The sequence below is a fragment of the Varanus komodoensis genome, unplaced genomic scaffold (assembly GCF_004798865.1).
Source record: "Varanus komodoensis strain SLA01 unplaced genomic scaffold, ASM479886v1 scaffold5, whole genome shotgun sequence".
Lineage (NCBI taxonomy): Eukaryota > Metazoa > Chordata > Lepidosauria > Squamata > Varanidae > Varanus > Varanus komodoensis.
Window position 1 is genome coordinate 965531 of NW_025336087.1, and position 23785 is coordinate 989315.

At 38.6% G+C, this 23785-nt stretch overlaps 1 protein-coding gene across 4 annotated transcripts; it reads right to left on the reverse strand.

Annotated features, from left to right (window-relative positions):
- Nucleotides 1-2069: 2069 nt before the first annotated feature.
- On the reverse strand, nucleotides 2070-23752 carry PAIP1 (poly(A) binding protein interacting protein 1). Of its 4 annotated transcripts, none has more exons than XM_044446248.1 (11): nucleotides 23658-23752; nucleotides 16384-16538; nucleotides 14545-14733; nucleotides 10910-11022; nucleotides 10490-10601; nucleotides 8918-9043; nucleotides 7768-7874; nucleotides 5694-5811; nucleotides 5519-5573; nucleotides 4252-4345; nucleotides 2070-3745 (listed from the first exon to the last, which is right to left on the reverse strand). In XM_044446248.1, exons 2-11 carry the CDS (start codon nucleotides 16486-16488, stop codon nucleotides 3652-3654), a joined length of 1113 nt encoding a protein of 370 aa, XP_044302183.1. In that variant the 5' UTR covers nucleotides 16489-16538; nucleotides 23658-23752; the 3' UTR covers nucleotides 2070-3651. The 4 variants fall into 4 exon arrangements, with proteins under 4 accessions (XP_044302183.1, XP_044302181.1, XP_044302180.1 ...); XM_044446246.1 differs by lacking the exon at nucleotides 23658-23752 and adding an exon at nucleotides 21324-23629; XM_044446245.1 differs by lacking the exon at nucleotides 23658-23752 and adding an exon at nucleotides 20930-21271.
- Between the last annotated feature and the right edge of the window lie 33 nt (nucleotides 23753-23785).

The following is a 23785-nucleotide window of genomic DNA, read 5'->3' on the forward strand; positions in this document are numbered from 1 at the left end:
TTTCACCAGTCCCCAGCTGTGGAAAGGTTGAAAACCTCTGGCATAAATAATCTGGTTTAAGGAGGGATCAGTGAGGTGTTCCAAGTTTGCTAAGAAATTGGTTAATAGGGATAGCCAAGAACTCCATAGGATCTCTCCAAACTGGGGAAATGGCATTAAAAGCTGGCAAAGTAATCAAGTACAAAGTCATGCACCACTAGGGCAAAACTTCCAATTTCACATATATGCTGATGGGATTCAAGTGGGTGGTGAATGTCCAATAGTGGGGCCTTAGGACTGTGGAGTACAGCTTGATGAGAACATTAACCCAGTGTGCAACATTTGTGAAAAATGCCATTTTCACTGTAGGGATCACTACAAAAAGTAACATAAAGAACACAACCATTATCATTGGATTTAGCAGTAAGTAGCGAAGTGGCCAAGTTTGCTGATGACACCTAACTATTTAGGATGGTTAAAGCAGCAAGTGATTGTGAGGACCTCCAAAGAGATCACTCCTGGCTGGGAGAATGGGTATCAAAATGCCAGATGCAGTTCAACGTTAGTAAGTGTTAAGTAATGCACGTTGGGGCAAAAAATCCAAGTACACACTGATGGGATCTGAACAGGCAATGATGGAGCAGGAAAGGGATCTTGGGTTAGTAGTGGGCAGCTCTGTTAAAAAGTAGGCCTCAGCGTGTAGCTGCTGTGAAAAAAACCAACTCCATGCTATACATAATTAGGAATGGAATAGAAATTAGAACTTCCAAGACGTTACTCCCCTTATCGCCTCACCTGAGAAAGGACATTATGGAGTTGGAAAAAGTAGAGGAGGAAAATGCAAATAATCGGGGGGCCAGAGCAGTTTTCCCATGAGGGCTGTTTAGCTTACAAAAATGGTGAGTAAAGGGAGACATGTTTAAAATAATGCACAGTGTAGAGAAAATAGAGAGCAAGACATTTTTCTCCGTCTCCGTAACACTTGAACCCAGGATCATCCCTTAATAGACATGAACCTGCCTATTCAGCTCTAGTTCAGAGGCCCTTCTTGAAGTGCCATCCCCAGGGGAGGTGAAGAGGATGGCAAATAGAAGAGGGGCTTTCCTGGCATTTCCAATACCTTTGGAACTGACTGCCCAGAGAAGTTTACCTGACACCTTCTTTACATTCATTCTGGGTCCATGTAAAATCAGCTTTATTTTCTAAATATTTTAATAACTAACTAGTTTTAAATTAATTTGAAATTTTAGTTGATTAAATCAATCATTTTGATGCTCTACTATCCTAACTGGAAGAAAAAAATTGATAAAATGTTTTGTGGCCGTCTTATTAATAATTATATTATTACATTTTTAATAGTTAACAATGTTTTAAACTATTTATTGTATGATTTTATTTGCTGCTGTTGTTGGATGCACACCACCTACAGTCTCCTTTGGAAGCAATGGCTGGGGTTTTATAAATGAATGAATGAATGAATCTGATTGGTGGAAGGTGTAGAACAGCCAAAAGGAAGTACTTTATCACACAACTAACTATAGTTGAACTATGGAATTTGCTGCCACAGAAAGTGGTGATGGCCACCTATTTGGATGGCTTTAAAAGGGGATTGGACTGATTCATAGAAGAGGTCATCAGTGGCCTCTAGTGATGTGCGACCCAGTGGACCATTGGAGGCACAAATTGCTAAAATAGAAAGGCCTTTGATTTGATCCAGCATGGCTCTTCTTAGGTATTAATATGTTTACAAAATGGTCCAAGTGAATTTGGAAAAAACATGAGTAATTATACATAGAAATGGGAGTGATAGTCATAGACCACCAGATAGATATTTCCAAATATAAAAATGTTATCTGAGTATAGATGTTTAAAATTTTGATTTGTTTACTGAACATTATGTTGCTGCATATTAACTGCAATATTATTTCTGTAATATGATTATATCAGCTTCAAGAAGAATGATAAATGTGATGCTAATATGCCCTAGCCAGCAGTTTAAAAATGCTATTGTTCAGAGCAGAAGAAAAGCGTGGAAGATTGTGTACAGTCCCATGTAATGTAAATAAAGGCACACAAGAAGTAGACAAAAATTTACCCAACAAAACAAAGCATTTTATTTTCCAAAATAGGGTGTTAACTAATAAGCTAAACAAATGAACAACCAGAAGATGTAGTTGATGCTAACTACATTAACAGACACAACTTAGACCAAGTTATAACAGTGCAATATTAAACAGCTCTATTTACATGCATATTTACAACCTCTGTCTTTATATAAGTTATTGTATCTACTTCTTGGAATATTCAAAACACACATTTTGTGTTAGGAAATAGACTCAACTTAATCTATTCAATATAAAATAAGGAACAAAAAGATTTGGAAGTGTCCTGGGCAAAATTTTATAGAGACAAAAATGAATGATTAAAAGGGAGGATACATTAACCAGCAGAAGTATTTAGAATTTGTTATTTTCTCAAGAAAAATTATTTTACTCTATACAAGTGATTGTATATTGTATTGTACCTAAATTATCAAACTGAAAAGTGGCAGAAATGCTGAGTTCCTCGTACAGCATTTCAAAGCTACACACATTATTGTGCAACTTTGAACTAAAAGGAATTTCATGTATTTTTCAGAAATATGGAAAAATTAACATAACTGCTCAATTCAGACATCTTGCTTAGAATCTTTTAATACAACATTTCCCAACCTTCAGTCCACAGATGAACTTGGACTTCAACTCCCAACATCCACAGCCAGAATGTCGAATGGGCAACAGCTATAGGATTTGTAAGCCAACAACATCTGAGGACTTAATGTTTGGAAAGGCTGCTCAAAAACATGCTGTGTTACTATGGATTCCTTCACGTTCTTTTCTGAAGTAGGTTGCTATCCATGGCTTGGAAGCAATCCTGATTAGCATTAATCATACTTTGGCTGCTTCATGCATTATGGCAAATTTATGGCTAAGGCAGAATGTGTGACTAGGAAAAAGACCATATAAGCATGTTCCATTACTGAGCCTTCAAACACAAGGCTGGGAAGACTTCTAACATGACATCTGAATTGAGTCACTTAGTTGAAAACAAGTTCCATGAACTAAAATGCCTATCAAATAGCTAACTGTCTGAAAACAAAACTTATTTTCAAGTTTTTGCATTTTCCTTGGGTGCTTACCATTTTCATGATTGTAAAACATTTAAAAAGGTTATTTTGCAGTTCCATGAGCATAAAACTATGGGATAATATACCTATTTCCTTCACAAAGGAAAGGCAATACAAAACCATTCCAAAAGCAAGTCAACATGTAATTAATGTTTCAGTGGATTTAACTTTCAGGAAAAGTTTAACTTTAATATAACAATCCTCAAATTCATATGTTAACTTGACATGTTTCAAATAAAATTTATTCCAGCCAAAACATTGTTTATTTAACTGTACATAAAATAAACTATGATATATACACATTGTTTAAGTTACAGAATTTAAGTTTACATTTTTTGGCAGATTCTGTTTAACAAAATGGAAATTGCATAACTTGAGTACTTGGAGAAACTTAATTTCATTTGTTTGGTATGGACATTACAAGGATTTCCTATCTCTTCTACCTGCTATTTATACCTATGCTGGTTTTTTAAAAAAGAAAACCTCTAATATTCCCATTTATCATTTCACTGTTTCCTCTTGCGTTCTGATTCTAAGCAAAATTTTTCATATGCTTCTTCAATCTCTGGGTCCATCTCATCTTCATCATCATCAAAATACCTAAAACAAAATTAACTGTTAGAAATGTCTATTTCCCCAGACATAAGAAGACAAACTTGAGGAGTCATGTCATAGTCCTAGAGATATCTATAGCCTTGACAATGAACAGATCAGGTTTTGCTGATTTGATATAACAGAATTATGCGCAACTCAAGTTCATCAATCCAGATGCATTTTAGTTAAAAAGGTACTCCAAATATCAAACATAAGTTCTTAGAACCAGATTGCACAATTACTTCAGAAAAAAATATTCACAGGGTTTAATCAAAAGAAGTGCTTTCCACACAGACTGTTCTGCTTTTGCAAGTAGTAGCAGATGATGGTGCACATAAAGTAGTTTAAGAATATTTTAAGAATGATTTTAATAATTTTAATATTATCAAAATAGTTTAAGAATATTGACAAGAGTGCTTTTGAGAAATGGTACTTTAATTCAGGAATTCAATTTATTAAACTGGAATTATGATGTATCTATATTAAAATATCTGACTGAAATAAGTACTTACGGGTCTCCGGCTCCTGATAGGTCTGTTCCATTTTCCTCATACTCATGAAACAAATCTTGTCTTTCAAGGAGCTCTTGATACTTCTCTTGATAATCTACAATAGTGTAATTTTTAAAAATATACTTGCACATTAATGTTTATTTTTAAAATTATGTCTGTAATGAAAATAGCAATATAAAAACCCAAATTTGCATGCAAAGAAATAGCAGATCAGTGTATAAACACATCGTGTCTGCCACTGTCTGGACAACGTGGCATTTGTATAGGAACATCATTTTGTTGCATATCATTTCATCTCCTTTCCTCATCCTGAACTCTGAATTTCCCAGTCAGACTTTATTCTCTTAAATCTTTATGTATAATTATTCTGAATTTGCCCAATTGCATTCATGCAATCTTTCACTACTCCATTAAAGGAGATGGTACATTCTCCCTGCTAAAAACGTAATGGGCTGTAACCTCAGGTTAAAGAGGAAACATCTAGCTTGTGCTTTAGAAGACTGCAAGAAATTAACAGGGTGCCTAGCAGTGAAATCCTATGGCTACTAGACAATATCTAGATGGTCAGAGGACTTTTTGAATTCCCAGCTATTGCTCCACCTCATAGCTTGTGATCCTCACTTAGATCTCCCCACTCATGCTGCAGCCAGCAAAGAAAGAACTACACCAATTGCTTCTCCAGCTGCTTGCAAGAATGATCTTGGAGGAATTTTGGGGAGGGAGGGGAAAAAGTACTGCCAAGATACACAGTATCCTGAAATTTCCTTCCCTTTTACTTTTAAAGTACCACAGGGTAGGATGAGTGTTAAGGCAACCTTTGCCTCTGTGCTTCTCCCACCCTACACAGGAGGGCTGTAATACACCAAGTTACCTCACCAGGTAAGGTTACAGGCATCCTGACTGAGTTATGCCCAAGCAAATGATTGCAATGGCATAAATTTTCACAAAATCAAAAAGGGCTCAACAACAAAAGAAGGAAGTGAGATAGAGACTATGATTCCAACCATGATGGAATAAGGATGGATTATGGAGAACAGACATGGAACAATGACAGAAAGCCAATGTAGTGTTTAGAGTACTGGACTGGGAACCTGGGAGATCTTAGTTCTGGTCCTCACTCAGCCATGAAGCTCACTGGGTTGGAAAAGGCTAGTCTAAGCTTCCCAACTAAATCACTGCATTTTAAAAGTTAGCATTTGACTTCATTAGCTTTCTAAATTATAGCTATTTTGAGCCTTAAAATAACACAACCAAATTGCTGACATACCTGGATCAGCTGCTGTGAAAGGCACGCCATCAGATGTGTAAAACGTTGGTTCATTCTAAAATAGGAAAAAGGTATTGTATTTATATGATTCTATATACTCTACTATTGTGTTCAGCATTTATACATACATTCAGATAAGTCTGCCTGAAACAAGAGAAATGCAAGTATTCATTACCATGAAATAGTTAGGGTCATTTTCTGGAGTTGCTTCCCTGTATGTTGAGGTTATATGTACTCTTCCCCAGTTACTTGACCGCAGTTCCACTAGTTTCAGAAGCATATGCTTTACATCTCTGAAAAAGACAAAAGTACAACATAAAAACCACTGTATTCCCAACACCAGTGGGAAGCCCCCCCCCCCCCACTGCTTGCAAGAAAATCACACGGAAAAACTGCAACGAAACTACTGATATTCTTTGGCAATTCATTCACAATTGCTCATGAATTCAAATGTTAATTCATTGCCAAAGGCAATTAAATTTGAAAACCCTAAGCATTCGTATTTAATGCACAAATTTGAAGTCAACATTCATGCAATTGAAACAAATCTGCCATTAGTCATCAGCAATATAGCTGCATATTTAATGTGACTAATCCAGTGTTTGGATTGGTCAAGCTATTTAGATATGTCTCCTGTTCTTTTCTGAAGATGCAGAGATAACTATATCTGGCTAGCTTGCTGCAATCTATTATCCTTTGAAATTTGTCTGCAGTTGTCAGGGGACCTTGAAGACCGCTTTCGTCCCTATGATTCTGGCCAGCAGCTTTGTTAATCATTAGAGCTCAGTGTTCAGATGTGCCCGGGTTTCAAACGATAGGGCCTTTTAAGAAGTTCTCTTGAGTTATGGAACTTACTCTTATTTTGCTTGGTGCTCTCTTATATTTCATGCACCAAGCAGAATTGCTCCTGTTCACCCAAATTTGTGATGTTCAATTTAATACTTGTGTGTTGTGCTATTATTGCTTTTACTGCTTGGTTTCTCTGCAGGTACATGCTTGCATTAGATAACTTCTAGGTTTTTTAAAACACTGATTGCATTTTCATACTTGCTTTTAAAACAGTTTTTGTTCTATTACTGATTTCTGTAAGCTACCTTCAATGTGCTGGTTGGTAGAAAGGTAGGATATACATTTTGAAAATATCAGATAGATATTGTTCCTCTCCCCAAGCATAAAAGTTTAAATTGCTCCACCCAACACACTCTTCAAGCCATCTTACTTCTCATCTAAGCCATATCTGGGACTAATTAATAAGAGACTTAATTAAATAGTGTGTCTGAGCCATTTATCCATAGTAAGTGATAAGCTATCAAATCATGCTGAATTTCCCAGATACTGTAAGAAAACTCCAGATTAGGCAAAAGAAAGCTAATTTTTGCAACAGAAATGGACAACATTTTTAGCCCATGGAGGCCAGATTCCTGTGCTGTTTATCCTCAAAGGCTGAGATGAAACCATGGAGTGGACTCTTCCCTCCAGAAGACATGGCATTTCCCTGAACGCCCCCCCCACCCCCCCTCCTCATAGGGTTGTTTCTTTATTTCGTTCTACAGAGGCAGGCACATGCCTCTTTCTGCACAAAGAAACTCCTTCTCCCTGTGCCAAGACTGACAGGAACAATAATTCCTGACCCTGTTGACACAGATAAAATAAAATACAGGGGCAGATCATCCCTGTTGCCTCTTCCTGAGTTTCACTTGAGAGGCAGCAGCTACCTTCCTTCCTGCTTCTGTATGGAGAACTTGACACTCCATGCATAAAGAAAGAGGGGACTGCTGCTACCTGTTGCTGCAGGAGCTTGCTGTGCTCCTCCCTACGTTCACTGCCTCGGCAACACTGGTGAGGGCAGCACTGAGCTGTCTCAGTGACTATCCCACCCCTGTACCTTCTGAGGGGGCGGGGCTTCCTCTATGGGTCAGATGGCCAAACTGACCTGCAGCACATAGGTTCATAACCCCTAGTTTAAAATACCCCTGTAGGTCTGCAGTAAATATATTAAAATAATTGTTAAACAATTACAAACCAGAAATAATGATTACTGGACTAAACTGATTGGGAGTTCTATTACTGAAATATAACAGATGTATTAGCACAAGCTATATTACAGATAACACGGTGATATCCTTGCTGAAAGGAATAAACAGAAATCTATAAGTAATTGCTGTATTTTACCAGATAAGCTTAAAAATATCAAGGAACAATTAGCAGTCATAAAGGAAAATCGAGAAACACCAAATTTTTTTTACTACCTGCTGCAATTTGCATCCAAGACAACGTTTTCTATTTTCTGTATTATGTCATCCATATAAGTCTTTCCTTTTTCTTTCCAGGCATCTTCTAATACTGACCCTGTCAACTGGGGAATGCATGCTATTAGCCAGGACATTTTGGAAAGTGACTTTAAAGTAAATGAATATTCTGTAATATTTTTGGTTGTGTAATGAAGCATTTGCAGATTCTCTCTAAAGAAGTCAGTGATGCAGGGTTCTTTAGTGCCTTAAACTTTAGAGTTCTTGGTTTAATTCAGACACATCTCTAACAACGAGTCAGCTTGAACATTAAATTGAGCTTAAAAGTACATGGGAATAGATTCTAGCAAGCTTAGTATTTTTTCCCTTGCTTGAACAACTCAATGTGTACTTTATTGAAGATAAGGTGCAAGGCCTAGACATAGAAGGGCTTAAAACCCATTTTATCACTGGAACTTATTCCTAAGTAAACATGCAAATAACTGCTCTTACACTCTTTCTTGAATACATCATTGCTTTTATATAGTTGACCACTTCTTTTCATACATTCAAACCAGATACGGCATGCAAACACTGCCACACATTTTTTTCCAAAAAAGGAATAGAAATCACACAATTACCCAACAGCCACACACTATGATATTTTCAAAGAACTTGACTGATACTGTTCATTGAACTAAACTGCTAAAGTCAATCCAGATAGATCCAGGGCTCCATAAGTGTGTTCTTGTACAATGTGTTTTCTTGCCCCTTCCTTTCAACTGATCTGATACTGCACATTGGAATACCACAGGATGTAGTATAGGAGGCTGCAGTGGGAGAACAGAATGAGCCAAACGAATGTAAAGCATAGATTTTTCTAATTTAAGTCATCTTTCTCCTCAAAGAAGCTGAGGATGGCACATGGGACATCAACCCATTTCTTCTCACATTACTAATACGCTGTAACATGTGGATCCAGTGAACCTCATAGATCACTGAAGCTCTAAAACAGCTACCTGGTCCAAATGAACCACTTTCTCTAGTCTGACCCAATGCAGAAATTGAGGATTTAAGTGATTAACATCCAATTATGGACTGGTGCCATTTTGATGTAAACATTTTCCAAAACAGATTGTAAAATAAATGTTCAGTAATGAAAATGTCATACTTTCAGTAGCTTTACTGCACAGATTAAATTGCTGTCCACAGGATTAGAAAAAAGGGTGTTTAATAATTCATGAAGTCCAGTCTGAAGAATTTCTGCTCGGGTTAGTTGACCTTTTGTTCCTTTAATCTATAAATATAAAAAAAATATATCTAAACATTTACACTATATTAAAAACAGACTCTGAAACTACTCTGTTACACAGGAGTAATGGGTCAAGACAATTCAAAATAGGGGCAAGAAAAATTAACATTTAGATTCAACCCCCTTCTTTTCTGGAATCACTTCAGGGGCCTATCATTCTGTTTCTATCACATGGAAAACTTTTTGCCTGCCATCAGCAAGTCAGCAAGTATTCTACCCCTTTGATTAAAATGCCAACATGGCAGTCATAACTACAGTGGTACCTTGGCTCACAAACTTAATCCGTTCCAGGACTCTGGTCGTTACCCAAATTGGTTGTGAGCAAAGTTAAATTTCCCCATAAGGTTCAATGTAAATGAGATTAAAAAAAAATGGTTACAGAACAGATTAATCAGAAAAATGTGACGAACCAAAGTGACAAAGAACAACAAAGATCGCAGCCATCTCCCCCCCACCCCAAGGACGAGCCCATCCCAGTGCTTGCGGGGGCGGGTGTGAACGCGGGCATGTGGGGGGAGGGGGAAGAGATGGCTGAGATCGCGGTTGTGCTCATGCAGGAAAGATGGGTGCAATCTCGGCCATCTCCCCCCTGCCTCCAGCACAATCATGGCCATCTCCCTACTCGGGGTGGGGTGAGGAAATGGCCATGATCGCGGTCTCCACCCAATGCGGAGTTTGCAACCTGATTCAAAATTTTTATGAAATTTTTGTTCGTGACCCAATTTGGTCGTGAACTGAGGCGTTCATGAGCCGAGGTACCACTGTATTTGGTACATTTACTTGATCAAAAAACTTGAACACCAACAGGAAATTTAAAACTATATTTTAATAAGTGTTGGAATAAACACTACTGAAGTTTAACAGCTTGATTTTTCCCCATATGTACTAAATTGTTTGGATTCTAGAGGCCCAAATCAGAGAGTGTCAAATAGGGTATTCAAATAATTAGATGCATACATGCTATTTGTCATAGATGACTCCTAGTTACTACACAATTCTGTATTAATATTGTTGTCTGAGTAATCCTTAGATGCTTCACCTAGACTTTCCAGGTGTTTTACCAGAACTTTGTTCTTTGGTTTCAAAGGTATTAGCATTTTCACTTATGAAAGTATAATGAAAAAGTTGCTGGAAGTATTCTACTCAAATACTCACAAAGAAATGAACCAGTTCTCACCAGTGAACAGTTTTGACAAGTGAGTGCAAAGACACTTGGATGTTTTGCCAAAGATTCAGAAATCTGGCAGTTGCTTATTTTTTTACAATTATACAATACAATACATAAGAGGACTCTAAAGATATGCTACTTGTATTTGGAGTTTTGTTATTTTTCATGTGTCCGACAAATGTACTTGGGCCCCTTTGCTCATCAATTTTCTGGCACTACCACTATGTGAGTTTAGTGTTAACCAAAACAGAAAATCCCTTTACCTCTAGATTTAAATAAAGTTCAGCTAAAAATAGCACAAATGCATGAAATCTTTTCCTTGTAGCTTCATCTCCCTTGGCAGCTTCATCTCTATTTTCAAACTCTTTCCGACACCTAAAAGAGACAGCTTTGGATCAAAAATTTATTTTTCAGTACTACTTGCAAGGTTTACTGATTGCAGCTATTACAAACAAGTCTGTTCATAATTCAAATAGATCACTGTAAATTTCCTGTACTTTGCCAGTCCCTAGGTTGTGTCCCATTCTAATACACGGGTGGCCAACTCATGTCTCTCTAGATTGATTTATCTATTTATTTTTTGCTGGATTCTAGCTCCCATCAGCTTCAGCCAGCATGGAAGAAATGCAAGTCAATTTGAATTTGTCTTTCTCTCACGCGTGCACGCGCACACACACACTAACCTGTGCAGCAGTAATTGTCTGAAAGTGCCGCTCTGTGGATTTATGGTGAGATGATGAGTAAGGTAATTGCACAACCTTGCACCCATATAGGAAAAATTTGGGACAGATGTAGCCTTCCAAAACAAAAGAAAGTTGGAATTAGCAAATGCAATGCCAAGCATTGTGGAATTTTGTGGATTTTTTTCTATACTTACCTATACATTTTCCTAGAGTCTAAAAAAGCATTTCAACAGAATAATCTTCAGTTCAACTGAGCTCACTAGTTGGTTTTCAAGGGCCCTGTAACAGCCTACTTGTTAGATATCTGCTAAAGCTGGCTGGGGGGGGGGTGCCTCTTTCAGTCAATGGGTCAAATTCCATTTCAGAGAAACTCTCAGTAGTTACATTCCAGTGACAAGTAGGTCCAAAGGCAAAAGGGGTGAGACCAACATAACAGCATATTTATATCCTGTATTTTTTCCTCCAAGGAACCTAGGACAACTTAGCTAATTCTCCTCCTTTCCATTTTATCCTCACAACAATCCTGTGAGGTAGCTTAGACTGAGAGTCCATGACTAGCCCAAAGTCACCCAGTGTGATTCATGGTTGAGTGGGGTCTAAAATTTGGATCTCCCATGTCTCAGTTCAACATTGTAATCACTACAGCACACTGACTGTCATTCAGCTTAAAGCTCTTACAGCCACTAACTAAGAAGAGGCATTTGAGTATAACAGAGACACTGATTTCAAAAGGATTTAGGTGTGAATAACTGTGGCTCAATACAGATGACCATGGTTTGGAGGACTGGGGCAAAACTTGAGTTCGTGCATGCCACTTCCTGCTTGCAGAGATTCCACCTTCCATTTTCATGTTTTTTTAAAACATAATGACAACTATGGCCATAATTAATCTCCAATCCACAGTTCAATTGGTTTGTGAAAACAAGACAGAATCAGTACATGAAGGGGGAAAAGGGATCAGGAGAACACATGATTCATTTTTGCATACTGTTAAATCAAACATGTGGGTGGATTTTGTCCTAGTTCTCTATAAAGAGCACATAAATCATATGACAGTTAAAACTATATAGCATCATGATGCTACAGAATTTGCAACATATCCATGATCTCCATGTATCCATTAAGATATAATAATGTAAATTGTGGACAAAGCAGTCTGAAAGATTTCTGTGGAATATATACATTGAATAATGGAATGGTGGAGCTGGAAGGGGCCACTAAGGCCATTGGCCCAAGTGCTATTTGTAATTTTCAAGATTATAATGAAGAGGCTTACGTACAAAGTTCATCCAGTTCTATATATCTTGGTCTTTTACAAAGAAATGAATAAATAATACCATTTTTCCAATGTAGATATTCTACTGTAAACTTTAAGAAAGAATTTGAGAAGTGAAAGCCCAAGAAAGGAAACCGAAACTAAATGTAATGAACACAGCCTGCAATGCACTATTAGAAACATGCACTGCTGTGCTCTCTCTACTAAGCTTCCTAGTGGATAAAAGTTCAACTTAAGCTCTCGGTCCTCATTTTCATATTTCCAAGAGGTCTCAACCTTGTTATCTGACAGAAAACATTCTTTTTTATGAGTATATTACTCCACTGAAAATACTATCAAGCTACATTTTTGAAGTAGCAGGCAACTCTCTTTCCTCAGCTTATTAATTTAATTTGTTCATTATATTTCTATACTGGCCAATATTCAAAGTTCTTTGGGCTGTTCAACAAAATGTAACATAAAGGTTGAAAGTTTAAAACCACAGTATAAAACCAAAATAAAAAAAACACAGCACAAAGCCTAGCAGCAGTGCAAAGATTTAGAGACATCTTTTAAAACAATAGAAACTGAAAGATTAAACTGCTTGGGCAAGTTAAAAGCATCTTCACTTGATACTGAAAATACCAAAACACAGGTGCCAAGGAAATATTTCTGGAGAGCTTATTCTACATCCATGGTACCACAAAGGAAAGGCCCTTTTCAGTAGTTATCCACATCACTTGTTTTGGTGGGGGTTCCTGGAGAAGAACCACTGAAGATCTTAGAGTTCAGGAAGGTGGATCAAGATCTTTTAGGTATTCTAGTCCCAAGACATTTTAGACTTTGAATATTATCAGCACATCTGCAAGTCAATTAAGTAGTAAAAAGTACAGAATGCCGTGTAATGTAAGCAAAGGGGAAAAGAGAGCTCTTAAAATTTAGATATGCTTAAGATTTATCTTAAAAACAATAATCTTCTAGTTAAATAATGTGGATAACAAAACACAAGGGAGTAGTGGCTTGAATTGGTTTCCCATATTAAAAGCCTCTGTAACACAAAGAATGACTGTTACTAGCATTTACTTTTTCATCACAAAAATTATGTAATGGATGGCAGTCATAGCACTAGTCTTAGTCACTACTTGCCATATAAATCATGTGGGAATTTGCTTCAACATGAGACATGTACCCTATTAAGAGATGAAGTGAAAATAAGGAATTGAATTAGTATTTTTCCTTTCATATCTAAGAAGTCTTATTTAAAGTTCATGTTTAACTGATATTTATCAATGCCTTGCCCAAACCTGCCTGGTCTTGTGCAATTATCAACATTAATTTTAGGAAAAATTCAGGAATTCATTTTTAAGAACTGAGAGTTTGCAAAAGAGCCATAAGCCTTTTCAATAATGAAGAATGAATTACTAATTCTATAGATTATCTTGTATCCTTGTTCTGCACATATTTAAGTTTGGTAAAACTTGTTTTCAAGTCAACTTCTCTATACATAGCAGGGCAGTGTCTTAAGGATAGCTCCTACTGCTTCTAGGAAATTAACTGATTATTCATTAAATGAAATTAGCTGATTATTTATTAAAATATAATACTAAGAGCTATCTCAGTTCTTTCTGTAGCAAGAGAGAGTATTTTAAAGACCTTTCCTATTGTTTCAAATACTGAGCAGTCAACTTTTAGAGAGAAAATAAAGCGTTCGAAGAAATTAAAATGATACTGTATCCTCTCTCTTATTTGCTTTCTGTGACCCAAAAAAGGTTTAGCAAAGATTTCACAAATCTTTCTAAACCATACTGCAATTCTATGAATTGTATGTAATGCTAGTCTTTCTTAAAGGGGTGGGGCCATAGCTCAGAGTATAGAGCACATGCCTGGAACACAGAAAGTCCCTGGCACTTTCTGGGAAAGAAATCCAGCATGAAGCCCTGGAAATTCAGTAGGAATCCAGCATGAAGCTCCCACACACTGCTGAAAACACAGGGCTAGATGGACCAGTGGTCCACAAGGCAGCTTCTTATGTTCCATTGTAAAGTAGAGCCACTGAAATGAATCCAAATTGAATTAGTAATGGTTAATGTAAGTCCAATTCATTTCAATGGACTAACACTGCATACCGCCCATAGGTTTATTTCACTCTGGGCTTTAAAGCAGATGATGAGAGCATTATAATTTTAAACATGCATGATGGAACTCCAATCCCAATTTTATATAATTAATATCCAGATCCTCAAAAGCTCTTACTGCCAGAAAACTTCATGCACTTTACAGAAATGCTTTAATAAATGCATTTTTACTGTGGCATTAGACCATGGAAATATAGCTGTAGATAGAATGGGCAACCTATCAATCACACACGCAGACACAATACCTGTTGGTAAATGAGTTCAACAAGTTCTTGTAATGCTTCATCTGTAGTAACACATCCATTTAGAATTTCTGAAAAATGTGCTATTTCAGTTTCAAAACAAGCTGGCTGTCCTGCAAGGTGGTTTAGAAAGTCCTGAACATATTCAGTTAAACTTGGGTATCCATCACAACCATCTTCCAAAGATGATTCCTAAAAATGATTAAAGGCATTTTGGGAATTAAACTTGTTATAATTTCTCATTAAAATGGTTCAACTATGTATATTTTAGTTCCTGAATGTAATATTGAAATGTAAAAACCATAACTCAACTTTCACAACTGGATACAGGAATATTCATAAATAGGTAATAAGGCTCTACAGACACCCTGTTATTTCTATTGGATTGGGCTGTCATGTCCACACAGCCTGAAAAATGGAATATACAGTTGCTGTTAAACATGTAGTCTTCCTACACCAAGCATGGATATAATAAGCTATTTCTGTGAGCAGGGAAAAGAGTTACACCAAACAGAATGTAGAACTCTTATAGATTGCCTAAAGTGATGATATAGTATTTTCTCTTGTTATGTCTACAAAGCTATCTAACAAAAATTGTATTAGCTTATCTGTCTACACATAGGTATTAGTTACTTGTGGCCTTGAGAACCAAGTTTAAAAACGATTATCTGTCTGGATGCTTGCAAGTAATTCTTCTTCCCAAAAACAGGCAGGCAAGTGACTCTTTAGCGGCCTGTAATAATATCCTAGATTTAAGGCTCTAGAATCCTTTACAGGAGAACACCTATTGCCTTGTCAGACCAAAGTAGCCCCACATTCCATTCTGTTCACACAGTGGCCAACCAGCTTCTCATGGGAAGCCGACAAGTAGGACATGGGCAGAACAGCATTCTCCCACTTATGCTCCAATAGTTGCCACACAGTATCACACTGCTTCTAAAGCTTGTGTTAATATACAGCCATCACTGACTGGTAGCAGTTGATAGTTTTATTGTCCATGAATTTGACTAATCCACAATTAAAGCTGTCCAAATAGGGGGTCAGCAGTAGATCTTGTAGTAGCAAGTCCCACAGTTTAACAACAGGCTGTGTGAACTACTTCCTGTGTGAACTACTTCCTTCCCCATCTGCTGGGGAAAGGAAATAGGAAGGAGCCCTGTACTGGTAGAAAAAAAATGATGAATCCAAGCCAAGGAAATTATGCATATGGCACCTAATAGAACATTAAACCTTTACCACAACCAGTAAATATGGAATAGCAAAAGATGTAACTTGATAGGAGGATTTTTGAAATCAAAGATCCAACAATGGAGTCTAATATTATTATTTATTATATTGTACTCCAGAACAGGTAAGATGATGCATGAACAGATTCCTGTTCACTAGCATGCAATCAAGGAGAGATAAGTAGGTAAAATTAAATTGATGGCTCTGTGCCACACTATCCTGGATAAGAGCAAGGCTAGTTTTTGTCATGAGAAATAATGTTTTTCTTCCACAAAACCCTATGTAACTCAGTTCTAATAGTGTTTTTTAAACAACTGAGTTGTCCCTCAAATAAATTTTTTAACCCAATATCTCAGCAGGTTAAAGATTCTGCTTCCAAGCCAGACTAATTTAAGGTGCGTACATTTCACGAACATGGCAACGCTAAAACATCCAAGGAAAGGAGGTTTGTTTAGCTATTTAAGGACTATTTACAAATTCAAAGGAAAATCTGAACTAGAATGCTTGGACTTGAGGATCAAAGGCATTTCTTCCAAACAAGTTTATTAAATCTCCTAAAATATACATGGTTATTTCACTTGTTCAGAAAAGGAAGAGAAAAAGTTAAATACTTACAGTAAGATTAGGAGTATAACCTGATGGGTAAAATTCAGGAGCAGTCACTGAAAGCTTTGACATTGCTGGAGCCACTGGAGCTGCAACCACTTGAGGTTTAGCCATTGCTGAGCTGGAACAATTTTTTTCTGGTAGAGATGTTGCTCTTGCCTGCTCTGAAAATGAATGAATGGATGCATGAATGTTACAAGTGGAATATTTTACTATAGCATACTCAATCAGATGACAATTCAAAGCCATTTTGATGGTCTCTTATGTAAGGAACACATCTTGATGAAGCAACACTTAGTCCAGGGAATTTATTCTAGTATTTTCCAGTTAGTTGGAAGTGTAAGTATAACTCAGATAATTAATAACTAAAAAAGCTATACCAGCAATTAGTTTTAGTTTATCTAATTTCATTATTGTACACCTTGTCTTTCAAGTGAAAAGCATCTTGCAATGAATAAATATAAAAATTAAGATTAAAAATTTATCAAGAAATACATCTGCAAAAACATTTTAAATCAGGATGTAGGAGTTACCTGAGAGACATTAAGTTTAATCCATGGCAAGACTTGCAGAACAAAGTAGTTCACATCACATGTAAATTTGGCAGGAGAGATGGCCATATTTCCCCAGGGAAGAAATTCCTAGCTGTGGAGCCACCCCTGAAAAGGGGTTGTTTCTGATTCTTATTAAACTGATCTTAGCTAATAACAAACCTCTGTGTGGGGTCATCTGAACTTTTGGGTTGCATTGCCATCAGTAAGTTGATGACATACAATTCTGTTTCTCCTTTTCATCTCAGGCAGTCGTAACAATGGATAAGTTGAACTGGTGACCAGTCTTGGTAATGGACTGGATGATGGCCAATACATTAAGTCGCAATTCAGACATGCCTAAGACTCTACTGGTGGGCAATTCCTCTGTTTAAATGGAAAAAGTACAACCAGTTCTGTGGAAGATCACACCATGCCTATATAAGCAGGTATGCAGCTTGTGGATAATTCCTAAATCCATCCTTGTCACTGGAGGCTTGGGTGGCAACTATGTCACTGAGTATCTTTCACCAGCTTCAGCTAGTAGCCTGGTTTGGCCATATCTGGATGGGGATAGCTTAACAACTATACTCTGGTGACCTTTAAATTAGTTTACTGCAAAGTACTGTCCATTGGGCTGTCTTTAAACATGTTTTGCAAACAGAAGCTAGTTCAGAATTCAGTGACCAGGTTGTTGACTGGTTTTAGGCAATGTGAACATACAAGCCTAGTCCTGACTCACCTGTACCAGTTGCCAATTTGTTTCTGGTTTTGACTGGAAAGCCTGGAGAACCCCTAAAACATTTCACAAGCAAATCCCGGCTTGTTAGGATGATTTGGGAAGTGTTTGGCAAATGATACAATAAAAAATTGACACCTGGAACAAAGGTATTGGGGGGGGGGGTCCTGAGTTTAATTGTGACCTGCTTCAGAGATCCTACTGTCAAGTTTGTTTTTCTTAATATTAAATCTATGTCACTTCCTACTACACAAAGCAGTTTCAAAATGGTTTACACATACATTACAAAAATCCATGATTAATATAATGGGAAGAGATTTAAAAAACCAATATATACCATAACTAGCAAAACAATACAAATAAAAATAAATACCATGAAACAGAATAAAAACTGTGAAAAGTATTCATCCACAAATACATAATCTCCCCCAGCTCACACCCTAAGAATGAACATCACAGAAACAATCCAGAACAATTAGGCCATAACTAATGTCCAAATGCCTGGGAAATTAAGTTCATCTTTGACTGGCATTGAAAAGATGACAGTATATTTAGGATCTTTAGTCCCTAAACATATGGCTGTCACAGAAAGGGCCATTCCCATGTTGACACACCCCACACTTTTCTTGGAGGGGAAACACAGAGATGGGCCCTGAGGATCAACTCAGGGACCAGGCAGGTTCATATGGAGAAAAAAAGTCCTTCAATTATTTGGTTTCAGAGCCATTTAAGTCTTTAAAGGTTAAAACTAGCACTCAAAAGTATACATAGTTTAGCTGCTTATCAACAAAGTTGCAATATTTCTAACAGAAAAGAGTGAGAAAAATGCAAAATATGGCACCTCTATGCTACATGAACACATTTTAAAACCCCCAGATTATTGTGAACAAGCAAGCATGCTGGTTGCCCTGCCTGATCTTTCTCATTGCAAGTGGGAAGATCTAGATTCTAAACCACCCAGAAAAACTTCCTTCCTGGGTTGTTCAGTATTATGTGCAAACTGAAAACCCTGTGTTGCTTGGGGAGGAAACCTAGAGTTGGAACAGAGTTGTGATGTGTGAGACAAAGATTCAACAAAAGTAAGCCAAGTCACATCACCACAACAAAACACATTTTCCTGGCCATCTATAAGACTGCTGTACAAATGTCTGACTTATAACTGTAGCAAGCCATTTTGCCATATTGTAGACAAAAGAGCAGACAGTCTTTTTATTGACTGAAACTCAAAGTGCATCAATACTACAACTGAATAAACCCACTTGCAATTTAGGACTGACAGGAACATTTTTATTTTATTATTTTCACACAGCCTAATTCTTAATTCCTAGCTTTTTCTTCTTCATAGTTAGAACAGCAGTGAAAGCCAAATGTTCAGTCTCTTATACCAAGGAGAATATTAATTACTCAGATAAATGCATTAAAATACGGTAAATCTGCAGTAAAAAAGTATGGATCTTAGATTCATTTTCTAGGAGTTAGTCTTTTGGCACAGCCAATGTGTTTTAGCAGCATTTAATAAGACACTGTATTTTAATATATATATGTGCGTGCGTGCGTGTGTGTGTATATAAATGCATTTAACATTTCAGAGAACTGAATAACTAACCCTGTCCCAGGCTGATTACAATCTAATTTTTAAAGCAAGACAAGGGAATGCTGGGAAGTGTAGGTCTTACTTTCCTGACTAAGCACACAAATGTATTATTTAGTTTTAGGGGTAAGGCAGACTAGACATTCATTTACAATAGGTAACTTTTTCCTTATTTATAGTTTGACTATTTTTGCAATGGACAATTTTAAAACTGTAGTATAAAATATACAGAAACCTATAATCTTCTTTTAGTTTAAATCTCAAGCCTGAACTACTGCAAAACATAAAAGTAGCACAGAAATGTTTCAAATGAATAGACTGAACCTGCTGATTTCAGTGTCATTTACTTCCAAATCAAAATGTTTAAGGTGTCAGCCTTCCACGCTATTCTGAAGTGACTCACTGCTTTTTACACTGCATGACTCTGTAGTTCAAATCAACACTAGCTAAATGTAGACTTTATTTAAAGACAGCTGTCTTCCATATATGTAGAAACAGTCTTATGAGGATTTTTGCATCCTAAACATGTTGAATTGCATGCAAGCACCACTGAATTCAATGAAATATCTGCACAGCACTGTTATGTCCTTACCTGCCTACTTGCAATTCCACCCTTTCCCCCACTTCTAAACGTACCTACTTGGAAATAACTCCCACTAACTTAGAAGAGCTTGCCCCTAAGTAAGTCAGCATGGGATTCCAGCATTAAGGTATGAACATGCCTTAGAAAAAAGTATCCTGCCCCATTTCTCACAAAATACTGCATCTTCTTCATATTCCAATAAGAAACAAGTATATAAATAAGCACTGAAAAAATTAAACTGAATACTTTACTGTGCAGCAGCAAATGCTACACAAATAGAGATAATACATGCATATCTATTCCAAAGATTTTAAAGGGCAGTCTAAATGGAGGTAGAGTGTACAAAGAGATGACACATAATATAAAGAAAAATGGGAAAATCCTAGTTCTATTTCTCAATCGTGCGCCTAGAGAATTTAAGGTAGCTCAGTGCAGCCATTTCAGCAAGCAAAGGGATTACAAGGCAGGGGTACAACAGCTCATTTCCAAGTCCCAGAAAACTGTGAGGAGGCTAGCCATGGGATATTCTGAATGAAGTTAAAGGCCTATTCTTGGACCTATACAAATGAGATGGCCACCACATCTTTCCCACTTAAATCCCCATCATATGTTAACACTATTTAATGGAGTTAGAGCAGAAAAGTTATCACTGCAAATCGCACAGTCCAGAGACAAACCTTTATGATCCATCTTTTTTCTAAAACTGGTCTAAATAATTGTCACCCTCTGTTCAGTCCGTGCAGTTGGCCAGAAATAAAGGTGCGTTTGATAGGGGTGAATGGTGTTAGACCCCAAATCGGTATAAAACAGAGGGCAACGGCTCCCTTCCCCCAAGCCTCTCCCAATGGCACTCCTGCGTGACCCCAAATTCGTCGTGGCGGGGGGGAGAGGGAGGGATGGCGGGGAGAGCCCTTTTTCTTACAGGGTCTGATCCCCGGGTAACTACGCAAACGGAAAAGAAGGTTCCCGACGGGCCGGCCTCGGAGTCGCGGCTCGGCGATTTGTGGGCAGGCGCCGCGCTCGCCCTCCCCGGTTCCTCTGCCAAGTAGCAACGCGAGGAGGGAAAAAACTTGCGGGGCGAAAGCGGGCCGGGCAGCGGCGCCGCGCTTTACCTGAGGCGACGTTTGTTCCCGGCGGCGCCGTCTTGGGCGGCCGGAGCGGCTCCTGGTGGTGCGCCGAGCCCTGCTTGAGGAGCTGCTCGGACGCCCCGAAGCTGCCGCTCATCCCCAGGCGGGCCCCACTCTCGGGAGGCAGAGGGGCGCCTCCCCCTCGGCCTCGACCCGCACCGGGCGCCCGGTCAAAGCCGTTGTCAGACATGTCGGCCTCAGGCCCTCCCCTTCCTCATGAAGGGACGGGAGTCGTCCTGGGCCGAGGGCAGCGGGTTCCGGCCCGCCAGGCGCCGGCGACACCCTCCCGCCGCAACCGAGCCCCGCCGTACTTTCAGCCCCCTCCCGCTCTCTTTGGCTCGTCACATGCACAAAATGAGCGAGGAGTTCCTCCTCCTACCTCCCTTGGCGGTCTCCAATCTGCCTCACAGCGCCTCAAGCGGCCCGGAGGCCTCTCCGTGCTTGGCCCGTGCCGCCGAGGCAACTCAAGGCAACACACTTGCGGGGGGCTGAGGGAAAGGAGCCCCCCCCGCCCGTCCTTGAATATTTGGACCTTGAACGTTTGGAAGCGCGTAGCAAACAGGCTCTGTGCATCCACTGGCGCTTCAGGCAGCTGATTCTCTACAACAATATTCGTAGAATGACAGAGTGGGAAGGGACTTCAAGGATTCTGTCGGGACTAAAGGAGCCAAAGTTCTCACCACGAGATCGCCACATAAAGGCTGAAAGGGAGGAGAACGATTTGACTGTTAAGAGGGAATCCTGATCTAAACAGGAAACCATGTTGTTCCTTTTTCCTGTATACATATGCTAATATTTGCCTGTTCTGAAACGTCTTCTTTTTTGGCCCCATGTGTTGATCCATGCAACCCTTTTGTATCCACTTTCATGTGACACTTGCACATTGACTTCCCAGCCCCATTCCTCCTACAAACGGTGTACATAATTGTTAGGCTATAACAGCATCCCGTACAGATCCAATCTTTGAAGACCCTTTTAACACCTTTCAGGGCTGCTTACCCACTTCATACCTTTCCTCTATGTCTGAATAAACTGTATTGCTCTTTTGACTTTACACTCCCAGCGTGCCTGTGTTCACTCCCTTGACAACATGTGCACACACACCACAAACTACTATCGGTCCAAAATAAGCAAAACTTGTCATAAAATGGGGGCTGAAAGCCTGACACTGTAGAACAGCTTGAGACTTAAGGAAGGATGCTGATACGGTCAAAAAACCATGTTGAAGGTCTTGTACTCCTTATACTTGCCTTTCCTGAAAGTTCTTTCTTTTGGGTTGTTTTAGTCTTAGTCTATTCAACCCTTTTGTTTTACTCTCATGTACCTCTAGCAAACTGCCTATGATCCCACACCTTCTGCCAAACTGTGTACTTAATGATTAACTACCCATTTTTGTAGTTGCTGAGGAGGGGGTGGGCTACCTACATGCTGCATGTATTTTCCATCTATCTGAATAAATTGCAAATATTCTTTTGATTGTACACTCCCAGCAAACTTGTGTCATCTGTTTCCTGACTGCATTATGTTACTATTTGTTAGGGATACTAATGGAAGGTCAAAGAGCTGCAAACTGGTCAGTGTGCAAGAAAACTTATTAAATATTGATTTGGAATCACTTTTCACCAAAAGAAGTTAACAGACTAACCATTGCTGGCAATATTTTCAAAGAGGGATGTATTCGAAAATTTATATCCCACCTTTAATTCCAAGGAAGTACTCAAAGCAGCTTGCAAAACTCACCCTGTTGAGTGGAAAGGCAACTGCTACCAGCACCAGTATATATTACTCTGTAGTGTGGAGATAGGAATGCTAGTTGGTGCAATTCCTGTGCCACCAGTTATGGCTCTAGCTACTGGTAACCTTCTGGCATTGAGCTTAACATTTATTTTAAACATGCGCATCATCCTTTTCAGCTGAGAAGTCTCTCATAGCAGATTACATGAGCTCAGTCACAAACAATGCAAGCATTGCTTGCTATTTACAAGACAAGACGTGGAAGGAAAAAGAGGGGATGCAAAGGGAGGAGGAAAACAAAGGAAAACACCTCTTCCTAAACATGCATTGCACTTGTAAAGTATAGTCAGAATGAACACCCTCCAGGGTGAGGACTTTTCATTCCAATGTATGCTTATGTGGAATAACACTCCACTGATGTTAACAAGCCTCCTTTGCAAAAGAGTACTTTGTATTGCAGCCCTTCTAGTGGCAAGGCAGCACTGTTTTCTCCTCTACCTTTCTCTCACCCTTCCAAGGTGAGTCATGATCAGAATCTGGAACAACTATTATTGGCAATATTTACATACGAAACTGAAAGAAATGTTACTGCATTTTATTACATGTACCCTACTTGGGGAGAATAAAAAGTAGTTAAGAAATGTTTGAATGTTCTTAAAACATCTGACAAAAATGGCAGCTTGACAGTTTCATACTTAAAGCTATATTTTGAGTCATGCTTATTTTTGGAACTTAGACAACCTTAGGCCATGCACATCATAAAACGGATAGATCGGTAGTGCTCAGCAGCCCACCGTGGGCCAGGATAACCAACAGGAAAATGTGGTAAACATCGAGGACACACGCCCCCCATCCCTGTCATACAGCTTACTTGCCTTTCAACTTGAATAGACAGGAAAGACTCCCTTAACTGCCAGTTGAAATTAATGGTGAATAATTTCTATGACACATACAAGATTTTTAATTGTATCCTACTTAACTTGCTTCTGTGCCAGCGTTTCCAAAGCTGGTAACCTCCAGATGTGCTAACTGCAATTTCCATGATCCTCGGTCAGCAGAGCCTTTATCGCAGCGACTTTGCAAACTTGCAGGACGTTGGACAAGCCG